This window comes from Paramisgurnus dabryanus, chromosome 17 (assembly GCF_030506205.2).
Source record: "Paramisgurnus dabryanus chromosome 17, PD_genome_1.1, whole genome shotgun sequence".
NCBI lineage: Eukaryota > Metazoa > Chordata > Actinopteri > Cypriniformes > Cobitidae > Paramisgurnus > Paramisgurnus dabryanus.
Window position 1 is genome coordinate 29,256,407 of NC_133353.1, and position 15,252 is coordinate 29,271,658.

Below are 15,252 nucleotides of genomic sequence, written 5' to 3' on the forward strand. Positions count from 1 at the left end.
TCAATATCTATCTATCTATCTTTCCATTCATCCATCCATCCATCCATCTATCTATCTATCTATCTATCTATCTATCTATCTATCTATCCATCTATCTATCTTATATCCCTCAAAATCAATCAATCTATCTATCTATCTATCTATCTATCTATCTATCTATCTATCTATCTATCTATCTATCTATCTATCTATCTATCTATCTATCTATCTATCTATCTATCTATCTATCTATCTATCTATCTATCTATCTATCTATCCATCTATCTATCCATCTATCCATCTATCCATCCATCCATCCATCCATCCATCATCTATCTGAGACCCCTCAATATCTATCTATCTATCTATCTATCTATCTATCTATCTATCTATCTATCTATCTATCTATCTATCTATCTATCTATCTATCTATCTATCTATCTATCTATCTATCTATCTATCTATCTATCTATCCATCTATCCATGTATCTATCCATCTATCCATGTATCTTTCCATGTATCTTTCCATCTTTCCATCTATCTATCTATCTATCTATCTATCTATCTATCTATCTATCTATCTATCTATCTATCTATCTATCTATCTATCTATCTGAGATCCCTCAATATCCATCCATCCATCCATCCATCCATCCGAGATCCCTCAATATCTATCCATCTATCTATCCATCTATCTATCCATCTATCTATCCATCCATCTATCCATCCATCCATCTATCCATCTATCCATCTATCCATCTATCTATCTATCTCTCATATTTTGAGGTACTAACTATATTCTATTACTCAATCACCATTTCCCCCATATGTGTAGACTTGGAAGTCTTGCAAATTGGAAATCCTCATATAACAGGATAGAGAAGAGCAATATTTACTTCACAACTGTATATAGCGATAAAAAAACACGATTAAACCCAATAAATAAAAATGATGTCTCCCTTGTGAAGTAATCCATAAATTTGTGAGATCAATTAGGATTTGATGTTGCACTGACTTCCTTACCTTTCGTCTTGATCGTTGATCCTTTCCATGCCCTTATTATTAAGGCCTGTCAACAGATTATTGATTAACAGTGTTAATTCAATCCTAATTTAATTAACTTGGTGTCTGCGTAATTAATTAGTTGACATCTGGGGTGATAAGCTGTGGACTCAAAATATACTGTATCTCTATCCACTTTTCTGACATCTCACCCAGTGATCCTGCCAGGCAAAATGGCATTTTACATTTTTTTCCTACATTGCAGTAGACATTGTTTTAAGGAATAGTTAAAATAAAATTATTTTTGCTACTATGGAAGTCAATTGGGCTACAAAAATTCCTCAAAATATCTTCCTTTGTATTCATCAGAACACAAAAATTTATACAGGTTTGTAACAACATGAGAGTTCAATTTTTTGTTGAACTATCCCTTTAATAAAATGTGTTATTTTGCGTTTCACTTGAATTCAGATGACACTATCTCATTTGAGCCAAAAAGCACGTTATTCATGTTAGTAGTAACAGTTATTCAGAGATGTATCAATTTATAGTTGGTTAAAGTGTTTGTGACAATTCCAGTTTCTTTATTTGGTCTCATTGCTGTTTCCTTGTGATTCCACCACTTTCACTAAAAGGAATCATGGGTTACTGTAAAGCGTCTCAGGCTAATACCACACTTTTACTAATGGTGGCCATTAGAGGGATGGCTAAGGGGTGGACTGGATTAATATGTGATTTTAAGATTATCAGAGCTACAAAGAGTGGAAAATCTGTGCTGTGTTTTGAGTCATTTCTAAATCGGATTGTGATAAACACCAAGCTGCCTACATGGGTAATTAAAATAAAAAGGTTTTAAAAAGGTTTTTCACTTTTTCAGACTGTGAAATGCAAATTAATGCAAAAATTATGCAATGTGAATTATTAATTGATTTCTGTAGTTATAGTAAGTTAATGGTGGCTGATTTTATGACCATTTTTACTTATTGCAAAATATATATATGAAGCATGAACATGGTTGTAAGTACCCATACAAAAATTAACCATGTGGTAAGGGTAGTAATCATGATTTTTTTGTGTATTGATTACTATCAGCAAAACCATGGTTTTACTACACTAACTATGGTTTTTGAAACCATGGTTATTTTGTGATTTCCATGGTTTTACTACAGTAAACATTTTTTTATTTTAACTGTAGTAAAACCATGGTTAATTTTTGTAAGGGTAGACATGGCTGCTATGATCATTATTAGAAATAATCCATATATTTTGAATTATTTTTATTTGTATTATTTTAAACAAACCCAAAATTATAGTTTGCTTACATTTGCCGGAACACTGCTGACATAATTTTGAGATAAAAATCTTCATACTTTAGAATCTCAATCACTGTTTTATACAGGGAGGTTTGGACTTGAGGGTATTTCAAATAAGTTTCAAATAAGTAAGAAAATTCTCTCAACAGACAAAAGTACATTTTGATAAAGCTTGACGAACTATTAAATTCTACGCTTGTTAATGACTAGTCAAACATAAAGTTATGACTGTGTGCATTAGTTGATGCACCCAAAATATACTTTTTTAAAAGTTATTTCTACTTGGTCACCTGCGCATCGTATGAATTCATTAGTGACACTGTACAAAACAAAATGTGGATTGATGTGGGAATGTGAAAGCGTTCCTATACTGCCACCTGCTGGTATTTAACTGTAATATGTATATCTTTTTTGTTTGTTTTATATTTCGTCTACATTTATTTCATAAACACGCTTTCATTCAAATCATCAATTTAATAATTTTGTACAAAGGTTCTTCCACATTTTAACTACCAGAGTGTATAGTGTGAAAACAAAGCAGATTATTTTTTTGTTAAGTTTATACACACACACATTTTTTTTTTTTTTTGAGGGAATTGAATTCAGCATCTAGTTTAATGACGTTTTTTAAACCAGAATTTAAGATAAATAACATTAAGAGATAACGGCGCGCAAATTTTATTTCCTAAAACGGAAATGACGTGCATTGTTGTTACCCATCCTCCGCGCCGTCGTCATCAGTGGCATGGATGGGAAAAGCGATTGGATGACTACCGTTACCTTCGCGAGCGTCCCTGGATTATAACTGCTTTCCAAATTTATAATGTTTAGGACTGGGCTTTGAATATTTCACATATTAGCAAAACCGTGAATAATAATAACAACAACCATAAAGTAAGCGGCTTTTCTCTCGTTACGTTTCTTACGCAGCTAGCAAGTTTTGCTCCCGCAAGCAAAATGGCGGACAATGAAGACGAGAATAATTCTGCGTCCAGCTCTGCAGCGGCCAAAATGGAAAATCCAGACACTGGCGGATCTCTGCAGCCAGAAGCAGCGCAAACCGCAGCCGAGGGGGGAAATAATACTGAAGGGGAGAGTGATAAACCCTGCACCGTGAGCTCGAGTGAAGAAGGGGGCGTTGATCAAGGCCTCGTCGAGCTAATGCATACCGAGTCGGGGGTGGATGTCAAACTTGTGGAGGGTACTCAAGAGGTGATCGGGCAGATCCTCAGCGGCGAGGTTATAACCGATCCGAGCATCATAGCGTCTTACGTTCAGTCCGCTGCAGAGGCCGGTGTGACCGCTGAATGCACCACCGTGAGCGGCGACGTCCTGAGTGCTCTCTCGCCGACGACCACCATCATTTACGTGCAGCCTGACGGCAGCTTTGTAGAGAGCTCGGGTTTATCGGCCGAGGAGCAGCAACAGTTAATCGAGCAGTTAACGAAACAACAGTTAGTCCATGTGGCGGGGAGCGAAAAAGTGTCCACGGCTCCTATCGTGGACGTGCAGCAGGTTATAGTAAGTAAAGCGCAGGTGATCGCTCAGGCCGAGCCGGTTGCTACTCATTCAGCGACTCTGCAGAAAGCTGTCACGCCGCAACCGACGTCCTACATTGCTTTGGAAGCGAGTAATTTGCAGTTGGCGCCGGCGGTCCAGCAGCAGCCCGCGAGCGTAGTGCAAAACGCGTCGCAGCAGTCGGTGAGCGTCGCTAAACCGCTCGTGCTGCAACAGCCGCAGAACGGAGCGCACGCGACCAGTCAAAAGGTAAGACAATGGTGGCTTTTAAAAGTTAAAAAATGCGTTCATGTTAAGAAAAAAAATAATATATATATTTTTATACTGCAATTGTTTGAATAAACTACTATAATCTGAGGTAACCATGCTAAAATGATAGCTAAAATATCATAGCCGCCACAGTGGTGCTAATATAAAAATGTGGTAATCTGGTATTAGCCAACACTGTCATTTGAAGAAAAAAAACTTATAAACTTGTTTAAATTATATTTTTATTATGGTTTTGCTCTCAAATAAGTGTTATCAATTCATCACATTACAATAACATTTACATGGCATTTAGTGTCGTATGTCAAACCCACCTTTTATTTCCCCTGCATTGTGTGCTACAGATTTGATGTTATAGCCATTATTTCCACACTGAATGTTGTTTTTTACACTTTGAATTATTCAGGCAGCTGAGCCCATCCAAATTCAAGTGCAGGCATCACCCAAGCAAGACAACAAACAGCCCCAGACAACTCCAATTACAATCTTACAGCCACAAAATCTCTCCACCAGTCAGCCACTCGTGAAAGTTTCAACCGTAGGGACACTGAGCAGCCCGCAGGTCATCCACATCACGCCTGTACCCGGACAACAGCAATATTTCTTACAAAACCCAAATGATCCTCCGATTCAGCTTCTACTTCAGAAACCTGCTCCTGTGGTTAGCACCATTTCGGTCCCAATCGGGCATAAGGTTGTTACTTCACCTGCCGTGGTCAAGAGCCCACCTGCCGTGGTCAAGAGCCCACCAGCCAAACCTGCTGTTGTTTCAACCCTGCCCATAAAGATGCTCACACCAACAGCCAAACCTGCCGTTGGACAAGCTCCGCCCACAAAGATCCTTGTACCATCAGCCAAACCTGCTGTTGGACAAGCTCCACCCACAAAGATCCTCACACCACCAGCCAAACCTGTGGTTGTAGCAGCTTCACCCACAAAAATCGCCGCACCAGCTGCCAAACCTGCTGTTGTCACAGCTTCACCCCCTGCAAAAGTCCTTACACCTTCAGCTAAGCCTGCTATGGTCTCAGCTGCTACACCCACAAAGATCCTTGTGCCATCAGCCAAACCTGCTATGGTGTCAGCTAGTACACCCACAAAAATCCTTGTGCCATCAGCCAAACCTGCTATGGCCCCAGCTACACCCACAAAGACCCTTGCGCCACCATCGAAGATTTTATCCCCTCCAGCCAAGATTACAACACCTACCAAAGTCACAACTGTGGATACCGCCACTGCAAAGACGTCAACTCCAGCCAGTGAAAAGGAAACACCGAAAGTAAAGAATCGTCAGAAGAAGCCTCAAAAAATCCAGACGCGCTCGGGTCGGGTGTCCAGGCCACCTAAGCACAAGGTAAAGGATTACAAGTTTATAAAGAATGAGGACTTGGCAGATAGTCACCAGTCGGACTCGGATGACTACTCCGAGATAAGCGTGGAAGATGAGGAGGGAGAGGAGCGCAGAAAGAAGTCCTCGGATGTGACCCTTAACCTCCGTGATAAATCTTTTAAATGTGATACCTGTGAGAAAGCCTACATTGGAGTTGCTGGTTTGAACAGACACTATAAGCTATACCCCGGACATGACAAGAACCCGACATCCCGAGAAGACGACGACGACTCCAAAATTATAGAGGAACAGTGTACAGGAACTGAAATGCCTGATACTAGTCATGCAGAAGCACCCGGTTTACAAAAAGTAAGATGTTTTGATCAACTTCTAATGTAATGCTCATACTATTTCATCTACAATAGTTTTGCATTGGTTTACTTCTAAATGACTAGTAAAATTGACTAAATGTAAATTTAACATAATGGCAGTCAGAGTACTGACGCTAAAAATGTTTATTACACTCTTCACACAGGTTCAAGAGTCTGTAAAGGTTGAAGTCAGAAGACCCGGGCGGCCCAGGGGACCAGGGCGACGCGGTCGTCCTGGGAGGCCTGGACGGCCTGGAAGGCCACCAAAGAAAGGACGCCCAGGACGGCCACCCAAATACCTTGGAGGAATGAGCTTGGAGCAGCAAGCACAGAGACAGAGAAATCGACTGAAAGAAGTATGTTTTAGATTGGTCTTCACACTATTTGTATACATTTTGTATACAGTTATCTCTAGTGCAAGACACACATTTTCAATACGTGCTTTTTGAAACTAGGGGTCAGTGATATCAACAAAAGTTAGACATTTAACCAATATATGAGTCGATGCGGTGGTTTTCCGGATAGGGATTAAACTAGTCCTAGACTAAAATAAATGTAAGGGCTGTCCAAGCTGAAAACAACTTGCACTGGCATATCTTACATCATTATCATACAAAACACCAGTGAAATTTTTTGCCTCTAAATGTACAGAAGTAATGTTTTTTTTTAGTAAACCATGTCTGTTAAACTAGTTATATTTCCTAATTAAACTAAGGCCTACTCCTGTCCTGTCCACCCCAAAATGTCTTAGGGATCCGATACCTGGAATTGGTATCGGGCCGATCAGGACCTTTTTTGCTGGACAGGGTATCAGGGTATCAGTCTGTCGGATGAGACGTTAAACCGAGGTCCTGACTCTCTGACTAAAAATCCCAGGATGTCATTCGGAAAAGAGTAGGGGTGTGCCCGGGATTCTGGCCAAACTTGCCCATTGGCCTACTAATCATCCCCATATCTACTAATTGGCTATATCACTTGGTCTCCTCTCCACTAATAAGCTGGTGTGTGTTGGGCGTTCTGGCGCAATATGGCTGCCGTCGCATCATCCAGGTGGATGCTGCACATTGGTGGTGGTTGAGGAGATTTCCCCATTCATATGTAAAGCACTTTGAGGTCTGCAGAAAATACATGTAACGAATTATTATTATTATAAAAAGGACCGATCCAAATCCGATGCTGTGCTTTACCTGTGGTTGTTACTATGAAACTATTAAAATGATAAAGTATTATAAAAGCAGTTTAAATGTTTTTCTGCACCACATTTTAAAATTGTTCAAGATAAACATAGTAGTATCGAATGGGTATTGGCAGATACCCAAAGTTCTGATCAGTATTGGATAAAGTCGTATCAAAGCATCCCTAATATGTGCATTCTGTGGCTATTTGGCTAAATATCATTTTATGTTATGTTAGTTTATGCAAATATAATGAAACTGTGTGTGTGTTTACAAAGTGCCTATAGATATTCCCAGGTCTGCAGTAAAACAATCTAATAAAAGCTATAAAACTGTAGTTTCATGTTAAATTGCCCATATTAATGAATATTCATCTTTCCAGTTTATTAAACAATATGATGATGAAGACCTCATGGAAATTGTTCTTCCACGTCTAGCCAGAGTCATGACTGTATGGGAGTTTGTGATGATGAAGGTATGCTGTACACATTTTGAGTATGTAGAAACTTATTCCAGACATTCACAGAAACATGTTTAGATTATTGAGGCTAGTTCAGCTATCAAAACATAACTGAAATAAGGAATTTTGTTTTTTGTAGATCAATAAGGTCATGGGTTCGATCCAAAGAAACGCACATACTTATTAAATGTATACATTTTAATGCCTCAGCAATATGCATAAATGTATTCTGTGGTAGTCAACCCTAATATTCACTGCTAGCAAAACACTGTTCCTCTATAATTGCTTTTATTTGTCAATTGTACTTTTGGGGCATTTGATGCAAGCTAACAGTGTCCCTCCCTCTAAAGGTGGAAAAGGGTTATCCATCAAAGCAACAGTTTCCAAGTGTGTATCGAGAATTTGAGCAACTGCACAGCCAGGTGAAGAATATGGCACTGGAATATTGGCATACTTCACCAGCCAGTCGCCCAGCTATAGAGGTCAACAACATGGGGGTAAGACCTGTAGTCATCATAGCCGTTTTAGGACCCTGTTACCAAGCGATCAGACCTCTGTTTCATACAAATTTCCTGTTATTGCAGGTTTTACAATCTCTAGGTATAACAGATCCTAATGCGCTGAAACTCCTGAATTCTTTAGAAGAACAACAGGGTCAAAAGATCAATCAGCCAGGGATAAGAGGGAATCAGGCAACCAAGAGTCTGCGAAACATTGAGGTAAACCATGTAAGGTTTTGTATGAACAGCTTTCATATGAAAGTCTCTCTGTTTTTTTTTTTAGGAGGTTTTTGAAGTGCACAATGCACTCATGAGGTATGCTTGCCTCAGCATTCAGTATATACAGTGATGCACCCTCTTTAATTTCAGAATATTACCCACGATCAGCTGGGTTATTTTATGATACTTTTGTGTTAAAGGGATAGTTCGGCCAAAAATGATATTAAACCCATTATTTACTCACCCCCAAGCTGTCCGAGTTGCATATGTCCATCGTTTTTCAGACAAACACATTTTCGGATATTTTATAAAATGTTTTAGATCTTTCAGTTGATTAAATGTAATTACGTGTCATTACGTGGCCAACGTTTGTTTGGCATACGTGTGATACCCAAAAGCCCTCCACGGCTAAGCTAGGGGCGCTGAACTATGCTTGCGCTGCTGGTGTCAGATTACACACACACACACATTCATTTTTAATTTTGTTTCAATGTAAGCAACTCTTTTATTAGATTTAGCGAGTTTTGTTCAGAAAATGCACATAACGACAAACCTAGCATCTTTTTGGAAAAACCTCGAGCCGAGGTCTCGCTTTCCCACCGAGGTCGCGTGTACTGTGTATTGAGCGGCAGTGAGAAGCCGCGCTTCCATTCGCCTGTACGGTGGCCGACTCATGAACGAAAGAGTACAAAATAGCGTTTCTAAAACCCACCACCGGTTTTGACCGTTTTTTTGATTATATATTATATCGGAATATTATATTGCAAATGCGACGCTGACAAATGACGACAACTCAGGTGGACACACATGGTGCTTTTCCATTGCATAGTACCCCACGGTTTGGTTTGGGTCAGCTCACCTCACTTTGGCATGGTTAGCTTTTCCATCGAGTTAAGTATTACTTCGCAGTGGGAGGGATTATAGGCGTTTCGTTATATTTGCGTTGCCTACTGCCATGACATCATAAAAGTGAGAGCGTTATTGTAATATACATACCCATACATTCATTTATTTCTCAGTCTGCCACAAAATCAAAATTGGCCACCACAAATAGATGTTTGCTCATCGTGTTTATCGCTACCTCTGTCTCACATGACAGTTTCTGTACAAACACCGGTGGCGTCAGTCGACGCGCTCAGCTGAACCTCATTGAAGTTGCATTTAAGTATATATGCGGATGTGCGCATCACGAATGTTCCGCCACAGATTGCAAGTCTGGAAAAAACTGGTATGGTGTCCCTGATTCTGAACCTGTGGATGTTTTTCATCGCTAAAAGGGAGTTTGGGAACTTATAGCAGAGCACAGATGACAACAGGTTTGCTCGAGACAGCGCAAGCTAGCATGAAGGTAAAGCTAATCTTTTAGCGGTGGCGCTGGCAGTGACCATTCTCTCAAACCAATCAGTGATCTACAGTGTTTTCGCGTCACGTTTGGTATCAGGTCGGATCACTTGGAACCTCAACCGAGGTGGTACAAAAAAGTATCGGGTACTACGTACTGCACCCAATGGAAAAGCTCCCAAAAGTAAGCTGACCAAACAAAACTGTGGGATACCATGCAATGAAAAGTGGAGGAATGTTGAAGTTTTATGTCTTGTTACAGAAATAAAGCTCTATAATCTTGTATTATCATTTTGTCTGTGTCCAAATTGCAACATTTAACTTCCTCTGTGGTTTAAACTGTTCCGGGTCAGGATGTCTACCTTGTATTGTTTACCTTGTAAGTGTTTAGTGTAAATGCTAAAGTTGGATAAAAAATTTTAGTCGGTTTCTACTTGGTTGGTCCTTTCTGTAATAATAATTTTTTTTCTTCTGCTGGAACCCACAGAATGCCAAAATGTTGCCGCCGGCAAAAAGGTTCAAGATCGAAAATTCCAATGAGGAAACAAACGGCTATCAAGTTAATCAGAATGGCATCCAGAAGGATGAGACGGCCGATGTCTCCTCTGTTCTCCGAAAGCCACAGGTGGTGTTGACCAGACTGGAGAGCTTGACTTCAGCAGTAGATGACGGTACGCAGAGCGTTGAAAATGCTGCTCTGACGACGAGTACAGATGAAGAGCCAATGGAGACCGAAAGCCCACCTTCTGATCCCGACCCTACGAAAACCATTGAAGACCCCGATGCGGATATTTCCAAGGTTTTAAACAGCGATGCAGTGGTTGACATCGCAGATCAGATGGAACAACTGGAACAAGCTTTGAGCACAGACGCAGAATGTAAGGACTCCCAAGAACCTGCCCAACAAGAGATTCAAGATGCCCAAGTGGATGCTGTTGAAGATCCCGTAGCCGGTCAGGAGATCCAGCATGTAGTTCAGCAAGAATCTCCGGTTATTATTCAGACGGCAGAGGGTCTTGTTATGCAGAGCGCAGAAGAGTTAGCCGCCAAAGGCATTGTCATTGTCAACGGGCCGGATGGCACCATGATGCACATCGAGGCACCAGAAGGAGTCCCGTTAGAAACTGTTCACGCCCTGCTCGGCATTGACACGGAAAGAAAGACTTGACGTAGTCACACGATTACTTCCTGTTCATGTCCATTCTTGGCACCTAGCAAACGTTCTTTGTGTAATGGTGTTTTTCAATGAACTTTTATTGCATTGTAAATTTGTATAAAAAAACAGTATTACTATATGAGTGTTTTTTCTGTTTATACGAAAACGTCAACGTTGATTTCGAATTTTAGACTACGTTCACTTATGTTGGCATATCAAGTTTTTGGAGTCTTTAGCTATGTAGCTGTTGCAACAGTGTAACGTCACGAGGAAAGTGACTGCGTCTGACTCACTAAATTTCTTGAGGGTTTCCTGATGTTTTCATTTGAAGGTTGCGTCAATGCCGTAGTGCTTCATTGTTTATTCTTGAAACAATGTGCACGGATGCTATACTGGTGCTTGGAGGACTTGAACATCTGCCAAAATTTTGGACTCCAGTGAAATTCAGTAATGAAAACACATAAAAGTGTCTAAAATATCTGTGGTTTTCAGTGAAATGTAAATAATAGCGCTTGTTGGAGACCCAGGCTGTAGTATAATACAATTGAAATTGGTATCCCATGATCGAGCTTATTTATTCAAATGCTCAAGGGATTTTTGGACAAGTTACCCCAATACTGCAAACTTTCTGGAGTTGTGGCCCAAAATAAGGTGTTTAGAGATGTGTAGGGTTGCTATTTTTAATAACATGCCACTCCAAACCAAGACGGATAGCTTTAGATTTGTAAATGCAAATGGTGAAGAGCTTAGGCGCTTATAGTATTAGACTGCAGCCTCAACTATGTTTTTTTTTGTTTATGTTACTTAGTAGTTTGTCTAGTGCAAAAGTCATTTGAAAAGTTGTTGCACTATTTTATTACTTTTTTATAATCTCTGGTTTACTGTGTTTTTTGAAACATCTCGGCATTTTTAATACAAAGGGACATGTTCAAATATGACATTAAAACTTTTGTGAGTGAGCTCTTGGAATCAATACTTTGCATTATAAAGAGTAACCCAAGATTATATCAATGCTATACACAACTCATACGCTTTCAGTTTGTTCCTGTGGTTACACGGGTCTGTGACCCGTTTCCAACAGCAAACTCTCCATTAACAGTTTTCCACGGTCCTCGATGTAGGGTTGATACAGCCACGATGAGAGATAAACCATGGATAGATCAGCATTAGGAGTGTGAGCTAACTCCTGTAGTATAGTCTGCTTTAGGGCCAGCTCCTGCTTGTACGACTCATAAAGCTTTGAGGATACTTCAGCTGCCGGGGAAAGGACAAAAAAAGAAAATGATTTGATCACTTTTATACATTTCTGAATAGGCACAAGAACGTTGGATACTCCAGCCAAATATCAAAATGACCCCCATGATTTACTCACCCTCAAGCAATCCGAGATACACATGTCAATCATCTTTCAGACGTACACTTTACAAGTTATTTTAGTAAATGTCCTTGCTTTTCTAAGTTCATAAAGGTAGAAAACAGGGATCAGGGAACAACTTCTGACTTTGAAGCCCAAATAGGAGTAATCCACATGGCTCAAAGGGGTTAATAAAGGTCTTCTGCAGGTAATCAATGGGATTTTGTAAGAAAAATGTCTATTTTATAAACTATAATAACTAGCTTCCGGTAACGACGCCATCTTGGACTCACGCAATTCACGAGAGTCACTGCGCAACATACCTACAGCAACCTACGCAAAACTCTTGAGTGAATCGTTTGAAGCCAAAAAGACGTTGTTACCAAAAGCAAGTTATTACAGTTTATAAAGTTTGAAATATGAATATTTTTCTTACAATAAAGCATAGATTACCCACAGGAGACCTTTATTTTCCCCTTGGAGCCATGTGGATTACCTCTGTTGAGGATGAATATACTTTTTGATCCCTGTTTTCTACCATTATAAAGCTTGGAAGGGCAAGGACATTTACTAAAATAACTCCAAATGTGCTTGTCTGAAAGATGATTTACATATATCTTGGATTGCTTGAGGGTAAGAAAATTATGGGGTAATTTTGATATTTGGCTGGAGTATCCCTTTAAAATATATAAAACATAATTTCTATCATAACTGTTGCTTTCCAGGGAGTGTTCTATATTTAGCATTGATTGGTAACACTATAAACATAATATAAAATATGCAGATATCCCACAGGAGGCTCCTGCATATTGACAGCAGTTCCACGATGCCCACAAATGATGTAAAATATCCCAGAAATCAGTTACCAGTATTTGAGAATGTGTGATTAAGAGGTCAAATTATTTTTACAAGGTCTGAAGAGACCGACATGGTGAATGACGAGATAAAGGGAGATAGTGACAAAGAGCTTATCCTGATTGGATATCCTCTCTGATAATCAGTTTTTGCTGTGGGCGGGGTTACAGTCAAACGCTTTCTTTCTCTTCAGTTCAGTAGTACATTTACACTGACATTGTCCAAAAACAGGACAAATACTACATTAATTACATTGTAAGTACATTAAAGTGTACCACTGCTTAACAAATTAGTTTTTTGGTGTCTTTTGCCGTTAAAATAGCTACCCAAATCCCAATACAACATAATATAATAATAAATTATATTAATGTATGAATTATTATAGTTTTTTGGGAAGTCTCTGAAATGAGTTTTTGTAGGGTGGGATGTCTGAATATGGGTCCTTTAGTTGTCATTTAGTGAAGCTGGAGTGAAAATAGGGTTTGTTGCAAGTCTCATTTTAACCTTTTAAAGTGATTTACTTACTGTTTTTCACAAAAGGCGATCTTTTAATAAATAATGGTAAGTAGGGCTGTCACAATGATTAAATAATCGTCTCATCGCGATTGTTTGACATCACCGCAATGATTGCACATCTCTTTAAAAAACACAAGGGGGAGCTGCAGCACGTGTATAAATGAGACCGTATCAGATGGTGCTCCTTAACTGACAGTGTAACGCGAATTTTCAGTTTTTGAAAGATATATTCATTAAATAATTACTTTTAAATGTGTGATATGTGTATTAATATTTACTCCCAGAAGATTTCGTTTAAATAATCACAATAATGTGTACAAATTATTTCAAGAACAAAAAAATTATGAGAATTAAATGTCAAAACAATAAAACAGACAATTAATCGTCATTGTTGTCAAAGCCCTAAAAAAAAAGGCAATTTATCGTCATAACCGCCAAGATTTATTAGTCAATTAACCGTTAGCCAAATTCCAAAATTATAATCGTGATAGCCCTAATGGTAAGCACACATAGTATTTGTTTTTCCTACTATGGAAATAATAAAGGTTTACTCATACAGGTGTAGAACAACACGAGGGTGAGAAAATAATGACATAATTTTTATTTTTGGGTGAACTATCCCTTTAAATGTTTCCAATAAGAAACTGACTAATTTTAGTACTGAAATGTATTTACAAAACTAAAACATTTCATTTAACTTCATTTTAAATGTGAACTATTTATAAATTATACACACAATCGTTGTCTTTCTTACCAAACTGTTTTGTTGACCAAGTGTGAAACAGAGGTGCCGGTGTTCCTTTCTCTCCATACTGAAATGCTTCCAGTTCACAAATCCCTTGCTCGGCATGGACCATTTTCTCCATCTTTAACACTATATTTGCCTTTGGAGAGACAATATAAAAACGTATATAAAAATATAATTGTATCGAGCACCACTATACCCTGCTAAAAAAAAACGATAGACACCATCACAGAAATTCTATAGGTTTTATTGGGAATTTTATTGGTTCTAATGGAATATGGCCCAAAACACACTACAGTGCAGTGGTTTTAATGGTAAAAGCTAATGGTTCCTATTGGTATTTTAATGGAAACCATTAGAATTTTCTGTAATGGTTTTATTGTTTTTTCAGCAGGGTAGGTTGATTAAATATAAAAAAATTACCATTTTGTCTACAATCTCATTTAATTTGTGACATTCTTCCTCCAGCTCTTTATGGCTCTGTTTTAGACTTTGTTCTGGACGGTCCACATCAGCTGAGCTGTCTCCTTCCATCACGATGTCAGCTTCACTGACTGATCTAGGATCAGAGATTACGGATAATTGTTCTACCGATTAAAACCTTGTAACCGCACATAATCAAAACAACACCACGAACATGACACAAGGCACTTACTTTTTGTTCAGTACTAAATTCACTATTTTAACAGCAGACGTGGATCCCTCATCATTTAAACGCTCCCATTTCTGAATGAGATTGTGCAAGTCAGCAGCGTTGTCCTTTAACTTTCTGGCACTGCCTGTCAAATTGCCCTTTCTTCCTGGAGTAACGTTAGTGGTGGCCTCAGACATTATAAAGATATGTCAGACGCACGATCCTATGTTAACCGTATCTTTGTTTTTACGCCGACAGATTTTACGTGCTAATTTTTAAATGCATCATTTCTTGTTTACCTTTCAAAATGTTTACCTTTATGTCTATGGCTGTCACCTATTTTACTTCTTTAGCAACATATACTTTAGTTCATATCCATTTAAAAACATCAACCCCGGCCAGCACTCACACGTTTGATCGACTCCCTCTACGTGTGGCAAGACAATTGGAAAGCGTGCTATCGCCGCCTATTGGAAGACATATAGCATTACATATTTAATGTTATCTGCGGTTGTGG

The 15,252-nt window shown here is 38.9% G+C and overlaps 2 protein-coding genes across 2 annotated transcripts; one reads left to right on the top strand and one right to left on the bottom strand.

Moving 5' to 3' along the window:
* Window positions 1–2,996: 2,996 nt before the first annotated feature.
* On the top strand, window positions 2,997–11,590 carry znf839 (zinc finger protein 839). The gene is made up of 7 exons (XM_065288373.2): window positions 2,997–4,061; window positions 4,486–5,778; window positions 5,945–6,136; window positions 7,338–7,430; window positions 7,766–7,912; window positions 8,000–8,134; window positions 9,963–11,590. Exons 1-7 carry the CDS (start codon window positions 3,252–3,254, stop codon window positions 10,641–10,643), a joined length of 3,351 nt encoding a protein of 1,116 aa, XP_065144445.2. The 5' UTR covers window positions 2,997–3,251; the 3' UTR covers window positions 10,644–11,590.
* On the bottom strand, window positions 11,460–15,171 carry cinp (cyclin dependent kinase 2 interacting protein). The gene is made up of 4 exons (XM_065288374.2): window positions 14,757–15,171; window positions 14,525–14,660; window positions 14,111–14,240; window positions 11,460–11,885 (listed from the first exon to the last, which is right to left on the bottom strand). The coding sequence occupies exons 1-4, from the start codon at window positions 14,930–14,932 to the stop codon at window positions 11,683–11,685; spliced, it is 645 nt and encodes a 214-aa protein (XP_065144446.2). The 5' UTR covers window positions 14,933–15,171; the 3' UTR covers window positions 11,460–11,682.
* Between the last annotated feature and the right edge of the window lie 81 nt (window positions 15,172–15,252).